The sequence below is a fragment of the Chlamydotis macqueenii genome, chromosome Z (assembly GCF_036417535.1).
Source record: "Chlamydotis macqueenii isolate bChlMac1 chromosome Z, bChlMac1.mat, whole genome shotgun sequence".
Classification (NCBI taxonomy): domain Eukaryota; kingdom Metazoa; phylum Chordata; class Aves; order Otidiformes; family Otididae; genus Chlamydotis; species Chlamydotis macqueenii.
This window is the reverse complement of record NC_141593.1, coordinates 11,135,475-11,152,415: the sequence shown is the minus strand read 5'-3', so window position 1 is coordinate 11,152,415 and position 16,941 is coordinate 11,135,475. Positions and strand designations below refer to the sequence as shown.

The 16,941-nt window shown below is 40.6% G+C and overlaps 1 protein-coding gene across 1 annotated transcript in view; it reads left to right on the top strand.

Moving 5' to 3' along the window:
• Positions 1-16,941, top strand: part of ADAMTS12 (ADAM metallopeptidase with thrombospondin type 1 motif 12) — a 170,931-nt gene that overhangs the window by 77,759 nt on the left and 76,231 nt on the right. Inside the window, exons 4-5 of the mRNA XM_086770225.1 lie at positions 13,723-13,919; positions 15,826-15,909. Of these exons, the coding sequence (XP_086626351.1) occupies positions 13,723-13,919; positions 15,826-15,909 (281 nt within the window). The remainder of the gene's footprint in view (positions 1-13,722; positions 13,920-15,825; positions 15,910-16,941) is intronic.

Here is a 16,941-nt window from a genome sequence, read left to right as displayed (position 1 = left end):
ATCTAAGTAAAAATGTATGAGGATGCACTTACTTACGTAAGTAAGGAACAGGTTGCCCAGAGAGGTGGTGGATGCCCCATCCCTGGAATCGTTCAAGGCCAGGCTGGATGAGGCTCTGAGCAACCTGATCTAGTCAGGGATGTCCCTGCTCCTTGCAGGGGGGTTGGACTAGATGGCCGTTGAAGGTCCCTTCCAACTCTAACTATTCTATGATTCTATGATTCTATAAATTAGTGAAATATCCATTAAAATACATATGGGATTATTTCACTGAGCACTGACAATGAGAACTTCCTGGTCTTACAACCAGTAGTTTAAAAATTGGCTCTTAGGTGCCATGAAATCCTGATTTATAACGCAAAAGAACAGAAGAATACTAAGAAAATAACCTAGATTATGCTTTCATTTTTTCCCTGCATCTTATCCTAGGTCTAATAACATTGAGTACATAACCTCATTGTTTTTAAAACTTACCAGAAGGTGTCCTCTATGTCAGCCATAAAACTACCTCCCGTAAGTGGCAGTCACATCAAAGAAAATGTATAATACAATTTTTCTAGCGAAACACACAGAGGGAGAAATACTCTACAAGCCAACATAAAACATTTGGAGTATCCGTTGTAATTTTTAAACAAAAGTTTTTCAGTCATCCAAAGAGCTGAACTGAAGGTCCATTAGTGCTTCTTATATAAATTGCCAGGCTTCGATTTAGCACTGTGTTCCAACATTTTATTTAGCTCATGGATATAAACACATTCCTTTTCACCTTTTTTCTCCCTGAAATACTTTCTTACAGTTAATAGGTAGTGTGCGCTAACAAGACTGGAAAGGAGTTTTAAAAGACAAAAAGTGGCTTTAGAAGTTTTAAAAAGAGAAAAAGCTTCTTTCAAAAGCTAAACAGAGCAAATGACTACGTAATGCTATTAATTTTATAACAGCAGTTGCAATGGACTGCACAAGTTCTGCTGTTTGTCTTGTAATGTTACATTTACAGGGTTTAAGTTACAACTGCTTTTTTTTCCCCTTATTTTCTTCCTTTACAATTATGGAGAAAATAGTACTTTTTACAGACATCACTCAAAGCTATCATGAATTATTTTCATTATGAGGGGACTGTGAGGAGCAGGATAAGCATGAGCCATTATGGAGGAGCAAGGGTCAAAACTGGAGAAAATGGCTGGATTCTATTCCTTTCTGTATCAGCCATCCTTAGAAACAACCAAAAGAAACAGATACTTCCCTAAAATACTGTAGCCCATTCATTCTTTTTGGCACCATCATATGAGACAAAATTTGAAAGCAAAATGGCCATGAATGAAATAAAATAACATGGACAGTGGGATAGACTGCAAATTTGCCAACGACACCAAGTAGCGTGGTGTGGTTGACATGCTGGAGGGACGGGATGCCATCCAGAGACAGCTTGACAGGCTGGAGAGGTGGGCCTGTGCAAACCTCATGAAGGGTCCTGCACATGGGTGGGGGCAGTCCCAAGCACAAATACAGGCTGGGCAGAGAATGGATGGAGACCAGCCCTGAAGAGAAGGACTTGGGTGAACGAGAAGCTCAACATGAGCTGGCAATGTGTGCGTGCAGCCAGAAAGCCAACCTCATCCTGGGCTGCATCAAAAGAAGCATGGCCAGCAGGTCGAGGGAGGTGGTTCTGCCCCTCTACTCTGCCCTGGTGAGACCCCACCTGGAGTACTGTGTCCAGCTCTGGAGCCCCCAAAATAAGAACGATGTGGACCTCTTGGAGCGAGTCCAGAGGAAGGCCATGAAGATGACGAGAGGGCTGGAGCACCTCTCCTATGAGGAAGGGCTGAGAGAGTTGGGGTTGCTCATCCTGGAGAAGAGAAGGCTCCAGGGAGACCTTATAGTGGCCTTTCAGTACTTAAAGGGGACCTATAAGAAAGATGGGTAGAGACTTTTTAGCAGGACCTGTTGTGATAGGACAAGGGATAATGGTTTTAAAATATAAGAAGGTAGATTTGGACGAGATAGAAGGAAGAATTTTTTTACAGTGAGAGTGGTGGAATGCTGGAACAGGTTGCCCAGAGAGGTGGTGCATGCACCATCCGTGGAAACATTCAAGGCCAGGTTGGCTGGGGCTCTGAGCAACCTGATCTGGTTGGAGATGTCCCTCCTCCTTGCAGGGGGGTTGGATTGGACGACTTTTAAAGGTTCCTTCCAACCCAAACTGTTCTATGATTCTCTGATTTGAGTAACTAAATGATAAATATACCCTGAAAATACTAATCCAATGCCAGAATGTGTAGCAAAAACCTGATATTGTAAACATATAGTGTAGCCACAAAGGCAGGCAGTTTGTATGATGGGCATAGTTAGACATCCTGTGTAACAACTTTGCTTGAAAAATTTTGTTTAAAACATACCGATGGTATTCCGAACACCATATATTCTGTTTTATTGTATTACTTTTTATCTGTAAGGTGAGTGCTGAGCTGACATTTACTCTTGTACTGTAACACTGTAGATATTAATGGCAAACACTATTCCTGCACAATGAGACCAAGTTTGTGCTAATAAATTAAATACTCCAGTATTCTTTGGCATTGCTGCCATATAGCATGAAACAGTCTATGTGCATACATTACATTTTCTCAGCCTCCTAAACAGATTGGCCAGATTCTGACTACTGAGAGAGATTCCTCATCTGTCTACTCCTGTGCCATGCTCAGGAATTGACTGAGAGTATGCTCATTGGCCCTTACTGAGACCGTGCTGGAAGCCACCGCTTTAATAGAGCAGGCAAATAAGTTTCAGTGGCTGGGCATACTTGCTCCCTGACTGTATTTAGCAGGCAAAGCCTGATAGGGCAAGTTCTTGTATTTTTTTGGTGAGAAGGAGAGGACTTGAGAGGATGAAATGTGATTTCGCTCCATGACACTTCAGAAGTGGTGTTATATATGTGTGGTACACAAAAAGCACATCACTTGAAGAGGAACCAAGGTAGCGGTGGGTGCTCTGTGCCCTGGTGGAGCATCTCTCTTGGGACAGTGAGGCTGCTGAGCTCTGCTGGCAAGGATGGCTTAGAAATGGAAGGGCACCCTTCACAGAAAGCCAAAGATGTCAGTTTGTTATAGCTGAGGGTCAAGTAGGAAGAAGCCAGATATTTTAAAGTAGTAGAGTTCTTCCTCACTCCAAAATAAAGAAAATAAGTAGGAGTGTATGAGAATTGCTTCTCAGTATGGAAATATGGAAGTGAGTTTTCAGGAGTGATTCTGCTTGCAGCTGCTGGTGTCACCGGGGGGTTGGTCATTTGACTTTTAAAGTGTTTCTTTGATGGAATTAAGGTATCAACATTAATTTGTTAATAGTTTCAGTTGACCTGACTCTACATTTCTGATGACAGAAATAGCAGGCTAAAACTTTTCTTTCAGCACTAGACGAGATTCATATGTCAGAATGGCACTTTCTCACTTGAATCTACAACTGCAGTGACAACCAGTTAAACATTGTAGTAATGTCAGAAATGAACGCTGTGGTAGTATTTTGATGAATGTGCTCCATGCTAACTCATAGCAAGTCAAGAATACTGGTCATTACTAGCTACTGTTACAGCATAGTGTTTCTGAGCCTTTTTTTGCTTCCAGGATCAGTTGGTTTGGGTGAGAAAAAAGTGAGTATTTTGTACAGTTTTCATTTATGTCCAGCTAAAAATCGGCTAAACTTTGAGTGATCATTTGTGGCTCTTATTTTGTTGACTTCCTCATATGTGTAGAAATATTAAATTTTGTCAGCTGTCTTGTAGATGCTTGGATGATTATATGTGAGGTAGAGGCCTATTTTACTGGTAATATTGCCCAAGTGCAAAAAACTCTAGAAAATTACTGTTTCTGGTAATAATAGCCAAGACGGGAAGAACTGTCATTGACTTCCAGAAGTCAATGGAGATAATGAAGAACAAATTCAGTCAATGTTTTTAGCACACAGTGTTATTTGGAAGCTAGAGACAGTCAGTTATGATGGAATATTGTTACGTTTCTGTTTCCTTACAGAGCCTGATTAAACTGTGAGCCCTCCTCGTGACAGCAAGCTTTATACAGACAACATGACACTCCTTGGTTAACTACAAAGGGACTACCCCAGAGCAGCTACTCAGTAACTGTTAGGTTTTCTATAGATACTCAATATATGTAGATAGTGTTCATTCATGGTACCCAGTAGGATGACTGGGAAGAGGGGATACATGCTATGGGCTTGGGTACAGTTTGGAAAGATGAAGAGCTCATACCTGTTGATGATCTAAGTTGGACACAACTTAGAGGACCTGGTTTGGGCCCTTAATATTGCTAGAGTCTGTTCTGTCCTCAGCCAGCCGATGTATAGTTAGGTGAGCCCTGTCCCGGAATGAATGATGTGATTCATTCCACCATTCACTTAGGACGTGGCGGATTTCAGCTCAAGCTTTTGACCTGGGGTCATAAGCTGAATTCTTGTATTTTTGTAACACTAATTTTACAAATACAGTTGACAAAATCTGCCGCTTGCAAAGCAAAGTTAATGCTTCCCTCAGCTGAAGAATCTCTCTATGATTCAACTTTTTAGCCAGGAGAATATGGCAAATTAATTCACAAGGTCAAAGAAGGTCTGACAGGCACAACTGCCTGCTTGCTAGTTTTGACTGATAGAACTATCTGGAGCTTCCTAGGGGATTTCCTGAGCAGCACTTCCTGAGTTGTCTTTGACCCAGAACAAGTCAAAGCAGAGCGGAGGCGGTAGAACAGAGTGTGCTGACATCTGAGAGAGAAGGTCAGCCCTAAAAATGGCATGAGGGGTTCAGGATGCCTGGGCTCGCTCGTGTGAGTCACAGCTGAGCTGGAACCTTGAGAGTTTTCAGCAAGGAGAGTTGTTTGGTGTTTCAGGAGGAAAAGAGGTGCAGTTAGGGCAAGAGACGCAGAAAAATGCAGAGATAAGGCCAAGCAAGAGGTCAGAAGTGGATGACATGAAATAGCTTTAGTTCAGTAACCATGCTTTTCACAGGCGGTCACAAATCAAATGATTGAAATTCAGGTCTTTTTAACTTGGAAGTTTCTTTGTGAACATGAAACTATGAGCTGGAGCAGGGTTGCAGCCCACAGAGAGTCTCCATCTTATTTTAGGACCACCCAACAGGCTGGGTAAACACAGAAGTGGTGGCATCTCACAGGTCCTCTGTGCTGCCTCTGTGTGTTTGACTTCCTGTCCCTCCACAAGAGGAGACAGGAGCAGCTGGTCCCAGCTGGTTCTGTACTGATCATTCGCAAGCGCGGAGAGACACATGTGGCTGGATTTGCTGTATTTAGAGAAGGGAAATGATGAGCCAGAGAGGAGTTTCTGTGGTGCACATGTCAACTCTTGTATACCTAGAGGGTACTTTTAAACCCACCCAACATTTCTGATTCATCATGAGGGAGCATAAACAGGCCAAAGAGTTCTGAGCAAATTGGTTTTGTGGTGATAGTGGGAGGACAGAGGGAGGATTTTGTGAAGAGTATCTGTGTGGAGGGAGTCCTTCCTCAGTTGTTGCAAGGTTGAAAAGTCAATATGGGCATCTTGGGTATACAGGGCAGCATTCTGTCCTCTCTGGGGAGGTGCAGGGAGATTTTGAGGTGTTTGCAGAGAGCTGAGCAAGACTGCAAGTGGGGAGAGAGGCCTCTTGTGTCCTCTCGAGGGGAATCCCTAACCTTCCCCTTCTACTCTGCAGCTGTTTATCCCTGTTCAAACCGCAGGAAACTTACACCCTGGCTGGAGGATGGACCAGTGTGGAAGGAAGCACATTATGGGCCAGAAGAGGGCATTATGCTGACTTTCCTGCCTCCTTTGCTGTACTTCAGCTTGTGGTTCTGTTGGGGAACAGAACAAAATATTTTTCATTTCAGGTCTTTGATAGGTATCTGTACCATGCAGAATTCAGTGGCTGATAAAAGAGGGGCTGCACAACGTTCGTCAAGTGAAATGTTTGGCAGGGAAATCCACCAGTTTACTTAAAATCACTACACCAAATGTGATTGATCTCAGTCATTCTTTCTTAAAGGGAGGACTGCTAATGTTCACCAGTCTTAGATTCAGTTAGTATTGTGAATTTAGTTATGTAAGTGTGGGTACATAAGCTGCCTTAATGGCTTTTGCCCAAGAGGAATGATTCTCCCCGGTCCCTGTGGTACAGCACCCAGCCTGCCGCTGGGTACGCTAACTTACTAAAGCCAAGAAGGTGGAGGCCTCTTTCAGCTGCCTCTGGAGTCCCTGTGGTAGTGGCTGGTTGCAGTCTGCCCAGCTTGAAAACCGTGTTGCTGTATTGTCCCAACCACATGCAAAGAGCAAACGTTCCATTTAAATCACGCCCAGATCCTTGGAATCACGGTCCTTTCCTGTCCTTTACCTCTTCCAGCATAGTTTTGTTTTTTTTCTGACACCTTTCCTTGCATTGATACTTTCTGCCCACCGTTCCTGTGTTCTCACCAACTCTTGAAGCTTGGCATTAACAGCAGACTGCAATGAGTTCCTATTGCGAAAATTACTTAGGTAACTTTGAAGAATTAATGGCCACTCCAGACACCTGTGTTCACAATTTGTGGATCTTGCTGGTTCGTAACTGTCTTCCTGTCCATATATCAAAGAAACTCCACAAAACATTTATCCTTCCAGAGTTTCAACACTTTCTTTTGCTGCTGAATTCTGTAGTGCCTGCACAAACTTGTCCATCATATTTGAGAAACCATGGCAGCCTGGGGAGGTTTCTGCCAAATGGAAAAGGGGTAACATAACCCGTATTTTTGAAAGGGGAAACAAGGAAGATGCAGGGAACTATAGGCCAGTCAGCCACACCTCTGTGCCTGGTAAGGTCATGGAGCAGGAAACTGTGGAAACTAGATCCTTCTGGAAACTATACTAAGGCACATGGACTGTAAGGAGGTGACTGGTGACAGCCAACATTGCTTCACTAAGGGCAAATCAATTTGATGGCCTTCTGTGGTGCATCAATGAACAAGGGATGACCAGCTGATGTCATCTGCCTGTACTTGTGCAAAGCATTTGACATTGTCCCACACAACATCCTTGTCTCTAAACTGGAGAGACATGGATTTAATGCATGGACCACTCAGTGGATAAGGAGTTGGCTGGATGGCCCCACTCAAAGAGTTGTGGTCAATGGCTCAATGTCCAAGTGGACACTAGTGACAAGTGGTGCTCCTCAGGGTCAGTGTTGGGCCCAACCCTGCTTAACATCTCTGTTGGCCACATGGACAATGGGATAGAGTGTAACCTCAGCAAATTCGTTGATGACACCAAGCTGTGTGGTGTGATCGACACGCTGGAGGGAAGAGATGCCATCCAGAGGGACCTTGATAGGCTGGAGAGGTGGGCCTGTGCAAACCTCATGAAGTTCAATAAAGACAAGTGCAAGGTCCTGCAGATTGGTTGGGGCAATCCCAGGCACAAATATTGGCTGGGCAGAGAATGGATTGAGCGCAGCCCTGAAGTTGGGAGGACTTGGGAGTGCTGGTGGATGGGAAGCTCAGCATGAGCAGGCAATGCGCGCTTGCAGCCCAGAAAGCCAACCGCATCCGATCACCAGCGTATAACTAGTTTGGTTTTTCTTCATTATTATGTACCTGAAATTTATGGAACATAAATAGACGTTTTCAGAGTCTGATCTGAGAACTCCTGGATACTATTCGGTTAACCTTGCTGAAAAGCAGAGCAATCCTGACAATGTGCAGACAAGTACTTCAAGATGTCACTTTTGGTTATTTGCATTCATTTTATACAAATGAATTTTCATATAGATATCTAAAAGGAAGAAAAATTATTGATAAAGCCCATATTTTTAAATTCTCATTTGCATCATAATGGCTTTGAACTGTGTTTCTGCGTTTCTCTGTCATTCGTAGGTTAACAGTTCTTAAATAATTTTATAACAGACATTAAAGCATAGAGAGAATTTATTGGGAATTTTTAATCTGGATATTTGTTTTACAGTGAGATGTATTCTATTTTAGAATATACTTATTTTTAATCAAATGAGAATAGAATTCTACTTTAGGTTAAATTGTTTTCAGATGCCATTTTACAAAGTGCTAGATTAATTCATAGAAAAGTCACCTTGTTCATCTAATCCAGCACATCAATGTTTCCATTGAAATGAGAGGAACCAGCCACTGAAGTTACCAAGTAAATGAGCATGGGAAATTCAAATGACATTGAATAATGTACTCCTAGAACAGAACCTTGTGAAGCTCTAATTATTTTGTTGTCCCTTATTGACTCCAGGAAGAAAAATTCAGGCAGAAGGGGAATAGTAGTTGCAAAATGTAGGCATCTGCAGGCATAGCGATTTCCCATTACATTGTTCTCTGTGTACCTCCTGATGCCAGTGGCCCAGAACATTTATCATTCCATCCTTCCAGCATAAGTGGTAATGAGCAGCAGACACACTCAGCAGCAGGATCTGTTTAAGTGCATTGGTCAACACAGGTCCAATTTTAGCTCCATGCTGCTTTAGAGTCTTGTGACTCCACTGTTTGATACTTCGTTTTTGACAGCAGGAATATAAAAGTTAAACAAAGCTTGCAAAGTTGTAAGCTTGCTTTCTCTGTGCTTGTTTTTGTTGCCATTTAGGAGTTATCAACATGGGGAAGGACATGATAGTTCCCTATGTGAATACTGCTGCACACTTGGAAGGCATTTGTGTGGTTTAGCTTACGCTGTTTCAGAAATGCTTACAAAAAGAGCTGGTTGGCTTACCTGTTCTGTTTTAAATTCACTCAGTTTCTTCCTTCTTTTATAACAGTTTTTCCATGTGGCATTTGAGCCCTTACTCTCACGTTGTCAGCATCCAGGCTTAGTTTTATCTGTAACCATTATGTTTAAGAATATACTATGTGTACAAAATTTCTAGTGTATTTGGTTTCACTGAGCTTTTCTAGATAGCTGCTTTATTTATTTCATCAGAGGAAGGTAGAATAGGGAAAGGGGTTAATTTACTGTGTATGAATTCTGTAAAGAATTCGTAGGTTCTAGCAGTAAATCAGCTATATTAGTTACTCTCCTTTATGAGTGAAAGAGGAGAAGGTCCCACCTTCTCTATTCAGAAAGGTAGTGGCTAGAGCACTGTCCTGGGAAATCCTAAGTCCTTTATTAGATCTACCCAAAGCTGATTGTGTCTTAATCTTTTTTTTTCAGAAAACTGTGTTGATTTCGTCTCCCTTACTACCCTTTTAATTCTTACTAGCTGAGTCACTCCTCAGCTTGTCCTTTATTTAGTCTGTGATTGGAGTTGTGTATACTTTTTAGTGCTAGGTTAATGTTGTTAATCATGATTTCATGTGTTTATTCATCTCGCCTTGTACAATGACTCTGTTTCAACAGAGAAGAACTGTTGAACAACTCACCCCAAAACTCTAGTCTTTTTGTTAATACTTAAAGGCATGTCTTAGAACAAAGACAAAGTGAAGGTTATAGGAAAAATCATAATGTAGCAAGTTCTGAACAGTGTGGGATTTATTAGTCTGGTATCCCTAGCATCGTTCATACCTCATGTCTGAAGGTGTTGCATTTTGACTATGAATAAAACAGAGTGGTAGAAATGAAACAGCTCTTGCGCAAAGAGAAAGGAGGTGAGGATAGAAAGTGAAGACATAAATCAGTACTACTGTATTTTTTCTGACAGCCTTCAGTCGTAAGCTGCATTCTCCTCTTCTGGGAATTTCCAGACATTTTCACCTTTCTTCTTCAAAGCCCTGTGTATCTCCAGAGGTGCTGAAAGGTGGCCACGTGCAGCTAGCACTTTGAGGTCCCCTTGTGTTGCACTGTATGTTCTACAGCAACAGCTGCAGGAAGCAAAGATGGAAAAAAGCACCTTTGATATGGAAATCTCACATAATGCCTTTAAATGAGGTGAGTTGTCTTATTCCTTAAGAGCGTTTTTGGGGGAAAAAAGGCAAAAATTAATAAAAAACCCTAATCAAGAAACACTGAGTCAATGAGTTGTTTGAAGTGAAAAATTTAAATGTTTTCTCTAGTGAGAGTACTGATATTACTTCTTAAAGATTTGAAAGCTCTTTCTTAATAGGGACTGGCAAATTACAATGTAGTTCTATTGTCACCTAATGAAAAATGAAATTGATTTGCTAAAACAAAAAATATAACTTTTCTTTCCTACACAGAAGCCATGCAGCTTTAACCTGTACTGGGTATGTTTGTATAATACTGTTTTTTCATATATAGTTGAGACTTACAGTTAAGTTACACATTTTTCTTGTAGCTGAAAATAAAGGGTCCTGTATGTTGTAGAATTAGTCAGGTACTATTTGTATGGATAGTTTTAGGGGTCATTTTTATTTTTCACTAAAAACAATTTGGATTTGATTTAAAAACCAACCCTTTGCTGAAATTGATCAACCTTTCTAACTAGAAGTTGACGAAATGTTGTCATCTACAAGGTCTCTCCTGGTTATGCAGTGATACAGCTGGATATCACATATTACTTATGGAACATAGTATGTGACTCGTTTGGCTGAATAAGGTTTTTTAATAAAAGCCTCACATCTGCAAAATTATCTTCCACAACAGATAAAAACCTCTGAGTATTGTTGCTTGAATTTCATGCAATTTGTTAGCTGAATCTCCTACCAACCTTCTTTCTTTAGTCTTAGACTCTCCTGGGTATCCTTTCAGCAGTGCCTTCATTTCTGTTCCTAAGAACTCCAGCACTATACCTACCTGTGTTATATCCCTTTCTCAGAAATAAATGGAAACCCTCAGGGTTCAAGTATCCCCTTTCTCTCTTCTGCTACTCGTGGAGCGTGCTCTTCTCAGCAGTTACAATGGAAGAGTATGGGGAGGCAGGCTTTTCTCAGACAGCAATTAGGTCTCAAACTATTCATCTCTTCTTGGGTATTCCTGAACTTGTGGGCTCCTGGTCAAGATTACCGTTCCTGTACAACAGGGCACCTGGGATTTCTCAGCAAATCTGTAATAACTTGCAACACTTTGCTTATTTAAGGTCGAAGCAAGATTACTTTACTTCAGAATTAAAAGGTTAGCAGAGATAGTCATCATTTGGAGAGGCATAAAAGTGGAAGTAGAACCATACGTTAGAGCTGCCTGTATGTTAGCGTAGCTCCAAGAGGTTCTTCCTCTCTGCTTCATCTAACTAAAAAAGCTGTCAGGAGACTTAACACAGTGGGGATTCCGTCCTTAGATGGCAGCCTTCCAGGTTAGACCCCTGCACTGGAGGGGATCAAGAACTGAGGACAGGTTTTGTCTACAGAATCCTCTTGCTACCTAGCATTAATTTTCACAACTCTAATCTCTTCTGAGATTTTCCTGTGGTAAGTAGCTTCATGCTTAACTAGGACTCGAAACTTCTCCCTGAGGTTTGTTCACCATTGCAATCTGTATGGCTTTATACCTGCAGTTCTATCATCTGTCCAGATGATAAAAAAACCCCTCTTTCTTAGATGTGAAAAGCCTGGCAACTGGTGTGGTGTTTTATTTTGCCATAAACCTATCACTTAACAAGCAGTCTGAATGGATTTTTTTTTTGTTAAGATAGCTGTGGGTAAGGTTTTTCTCAGCACAAATTCCTTAAAAATATAGATACTGACAATTGTGCTTCATACTGAGACTTGTGCTTCATTTAAAGAGGAATATTGGAAACCATGCAAATGTACAAGAGAGACTAATGAATGCAGCTCATAAATATCCACTGATACAGGTGACTATTCCAGTAACTGAAGAAAGATTGAGGGAAACAGCAGGGGTGATGCTGTAGCCTGTGTTAGTGGGGTTAGAGGGTAGAAGTTATAGCAATGATAGAACATTTTCCTTCTCTTAAAACAAACCAACCCGACACCAAATGAACAAAACCAAATAAACCCACTTTCTTTTCTTTGTCTTTATGCACAAATTATATTCTTCCATGTAGACAAGAAGCTATTTTTTCATGCAGCTCATTGTTCAGAATTAAGATAGAAAACTGTATGCCTTTCTTTCAGTGCCTTGGTTTGATTGGAAGGCAACTTTCTTTATCGACTAACTTTTTTTACAAGTTGACATATCTGTAGGACAGAGTCTCTTTGTGTGGGTGCACAGGATGACACTGAGAAGTGATTTGAGTTTGTAAGCACAAAGGAAATTGATGTTCTTGGGCTCTTTATTGTGACAATGTATGGATAGTAAAAATTAGAAGCTTACATGTCTACTGGAATTTATTTGCATTTATTCAAATCTCTCTTATGTTCAATTATGTTTTTATGCTGTTTGTCTTGCCAGGCAGGTCAAAAATCTTACGGTTCTTTGTCCTTCAGTGTTTTCAGCATCTTTTAAAATGCAAATGCCAGTTCATGCAAAAAGAAATCTACTTACAACTGTATTTATTTATTTATTTGTTATATTCTAAATCCACAATATAGAATACATGATATTCTGCATAGAATATTAATTCAACTTTCAGCTTTGTACACTATACTTTAAATGGTAGTGCAGAGAGGTACAGGTTTCTGTCTAGCAGAATGATCATGGCTCGGGCAGGTTTGTAGGTTTGTGTGCTTCTCAGTGGTACGTGCCTGGGGCTGGCTGAAACCCCGAACTGATACTGCAGTGCAGTGCTAATGGATCACAGTGTGTATCAGCTAATGGAGCTACTGTGTACTGCACACTTGTGCATGGCAGCTCAGTTCCGAATGTGTAGTATGGCTGCTTTAGTTTTGATTATTAATATGGCATATTTAAATTTTATACATAATGTGTTACCAGTACCAGCGTGGATAACTGTCCCCTGCTGCACGATAGTGGGTCTTATCCTGGACAGGCTGTAAGCACTTTGAGACAGGTGGCCTGTGAATTTTCCCCATCTGGACTAAGGACAGCCTCTTCCATGAATGAGATGACAGAATCACAGAATAGTTTGGGTAGGAAGGGACCTTCAATGGTCACCTGGTCCAGCCACCCTGCAATAAGCAGGGACATGAGATGCCAAAGGACTATTGCAGTATCTGTAATAGCAACAAGTGAAGCTCCTGATCTGTCCTAGGACTCAGGGAATCCCGGCAGCATAGAAGTGTTTCTTTAGCTTCTAGGTTGGAAAAATGCACCAGCTGCTGTCAAACTGGCATTTCTCACTTCTTTTTCAGGCATAGGGGTATTTGAATTTCAAGTATTTCCCTAGTAACACAGTCAGCTGGTGTTTAAAGCTAAAATGAATGGAGACTAATTAGCTCCACTGAGTGTAGTGCAAGGTTGCTAGCAACTCTGTGGAGCAAATACGCCTTCCTGAAAGGATTTAAAAACGTGGATCCCCCAGTTACAGTACAAGCACTACGTACACCTTGCCTGTCAGTCAGCAAGACGGAGGAGCCCATGGCCGCCTGCCTGGCTGGTATGTAGATGACACCTGCTGGTGAAGTGTTCCCACTCTTTGGGAATATATTCCATGCACAGGACAAACGGTTCATGGATGTGCCAAAATGCTAGGTTTAACGTATCATCCTGCTAAAAGTAAGAGCTGACGGTGGAGAAAGCATATCTAGTGTCATTAAGGAGTTTGGAGACAAACTACAGAAGAGAAATTCCTTGAAAACGGCATTCCAAACAGGGAATTCGTGTATCATCCTGTCATTCTATGATGCTGCCTTTCTGTCTGGAAGTGTGATAGCCATACACTTCAAATCAAGCTTGAAAATATTTTCAAGTCATTGTTGCTTCTTACTCTTCCAGATACCCTCAGCTTTTTCAAACAACAGCAGCATCGAAGGGAGAGATGGCAACGAAATCATATGGCTGTCAGAAAGGTTTCTCGGCGCTCTGTCAGCAAGGAGCGATGGGTGGAGACGCTTGTGGTTGCAGACAGTAAGATGGTTGAATATCATGGAAGTGACCATGTGGAATCGTATATCCTCACGATAATGAATATGGTATGTACAATATTTCCTTTTTCTAGATAGAAGAATGAAGCAAACTTTACCTTGATTATGTTACTGATCACCTTGAAACAAGTCTTTAACATTGTTCACTGAAAGAAATGTGATATCATTCATATATATTCATTGAAACTCTATATTTTAAAGCATTTTTTACCTTATATTTTTCATCGGCATGATTTCTTATTTAAGTGAGAGAGGTTTCATAGCTTTAAATGCTAGCACTAATTTTCTTTCCACTGAAATTCCCTGTCTCCCCTGGAACCTGTGGCTAATTGGTGGTTTTGGGTTGGTAGCTCCCTCAGCAAAGAGAAATTCTACAGTTTAAGCGTATGGATTCTTTCCTGTGTCTGTGGATGAGAAAGCCATGCAGGAGCCCACTGGAAACTGTAGGAACTTAGCAAGAGCTAAAATATCAGTGTATTACTGTTTTGGTCACAAATCCAAACAGCATGTTATGAGCTGTTATGGGGAAAGTTAACTGTGTCCCAGTTAAAATTAGTATAACTATTTTTCCCAGTAATTATCCTCCCTATAATACATAATCTTTGTTGAAAAAAAGGAAAAGTTTAACTAAGTTTTTTTCCGGTGTGTCAGTTTTCAAAATGTAAGTTGATCTGGGAAAAGCAATAGTGTTTCATGAGACTGCCGACAGAGATATCTTCTGTTATTATCTGTATCGTAGTAGATACTGACCTTGGAGAGTCTATTGAGGATGTCTTCTATGTTGTTATCATGGTGGTGTGTAATATATGTGAAATTAATCACAGTGTAATTCTAGCCATGGTAACCAATCTGTCACTTATGTTTATACAGTATGTTTCTGACTATGCTCCAAGCGGTCTAACTAGTTACTGAGGCAGTGAGCCTGATTAAACAGACGCAAAACTGATGTGAGCATGTGAGATTTTGTCCACACGGGGAAAATATGTGGAATAAAACCCTGCTGTGATCAGATTCAGGAATAAACAAGTCCTAACTTTTTCTCTGTGGTCTGTACCTGAGATGTTAGGGTTACTCATGATTCAATTTTCAGTCTAATACCTTGAAAAAGACCTATACAGAAATCAGACCTTTGTAAACACAGTTTCCACTTAATTTCAGTAATTTCTCCTTTAATGGTCTTCTCCAAAACATTTTTGACCCAAATGCAATCCATTTTGTCTGCTCATATTTCTTGTGATATGTGGCATAGCTCACATACAGATAGGTTGTGCCTAGCTGTTGTTCTGATTCCCTTTCCTCCTGCCTAAATCAACATTGTGAAGACGTTTATGACATTTTATTGGGGTCAAATTTTTGCCAAGTTCACTTCTTGCTGTGTTTTATGTGGATTTTTTTTTTAATGAATTCATTATCTTTGCATTTGTTCTTATCATCCTCTTCTGTGCTGTGAAAACACAAGAGTGTCCATCATTTAACTGATTTATTTTTGCCTAGCACTGACTAATTTTTGCTGTGTTGTGGCAGAAGCTGATTTCTATCAAATCGAAGTAGGACAATTTGATATGTTAGGTTTTTTGCACACTAAGTTGACCCCTCTGTCAGTGTTACATGACTCTAGATGGTACTTTATTTTCTGCTAGTGTTTTTTAAGAGCTCTGAAGTTCTTGAAAGGGAAATGGACATAAAATAGTCTTGTGTATGCTTTTGCTCCTTAGCTTAGTAACTTTTGCCAAGTCCTGTATCATCATTCATTTGGCAGAGCATCCCTTTGCAGTAGTGCTAATGTTTGTTGCATTTCAGCAAACTTCCAGTGAAGTGCCTTGACGATTTAAAAAACAAAACAGCACCTACATCCCGAGATGAACAGTGTGTTTGAAGTAAATGTATTTTCTCTCTAAAGTCCTGTTCTGCTATAGAGGAATCAGTTAATCTCATACCTCCTGGTCTGGCACAGGTCACAGGGTTGTTCCATGATCCAAGCATTGGCAATGCAATTCACATTGTGCTGGTCCGGCTTATCCTCTTTGAGGAAGAGGAGGTAAGGTTTTTATTTTCCTCAAAATGTCACTTAGAAGGCTTGGGAGTCCCATGCATTGAGCCATAATTAAGGAGAGGAGGGTTTATTTGCTTAAAATAATATGTTCATTTTACGTTTCTATTAATCTTTGATAGGTCTGATTTTAGAATAAATACTGCCCTGGATAGCAAAATATTTAGCTGATGACTTCAGGTATTTCTGCATAAAATCACCAAGGGAAATGTAATTAAAGAGGCAAATGTAAAAATGGGAAAATGGAATTTCCCCAGTGTCAAAAGAATGTGGGATGCTGAGGAAGACGAGATGAGAAACTGAAATTAATGTGTGCATCATCACTCAGCATCTAATTACCTATCATTACCTGAAATGTTTCGCAAAAGGGTAATGCTAGAGTATTTTCAGGCCTCTGAAGAAGTAAATCTGTTATTCTGCAACTCAAATACAGATTTTTCTGTTCAGAACTCTTTCAAAAAAAAAAAAAAAGGGGACTAAGTAGATGCTAATTGCTGTAAACTGGCTATATATTGGTAGTTTCCAATATCTCACATTCAAGAATATGTTGCTACATGCTTAAATGCATAGTGATTGTCATGATTTTGTAGTTATTTTTAAAATATTGTGTGTGACATAGCTTGCTCTGACAGCAGGAACACATTAAGGGGATTTTCTCAGCGGCTTATGGTTTATGACCACAAGCCCTGTGGTCCCAGTGCTGCAGTAGGAAGTCTAACAGGCCGTGGGGTCAGGCTATGTCTTCTGAAACAGTTATTAAGATAGAGTCTATCCTTACAGTCCTCGGTGTAAGAATATATGGGCCAGCAAGTGGTTCGCATCTTAACAGAGCAATTAGGACCTGAAGTCCATGGTGACCTCCAATTAAGTTTACCTGCTAAATTTCTGTGGCTGTTTTGATAATAAATCCTGGATTCCTGTTCAGTTGAGCATAGTAATGTTGAAAGCAGCAGTGTTGGGTATCTCTTAGAATTTGATCTTATGTTATCCAGAAATTATTACCTGGTAATAGTGTTACTT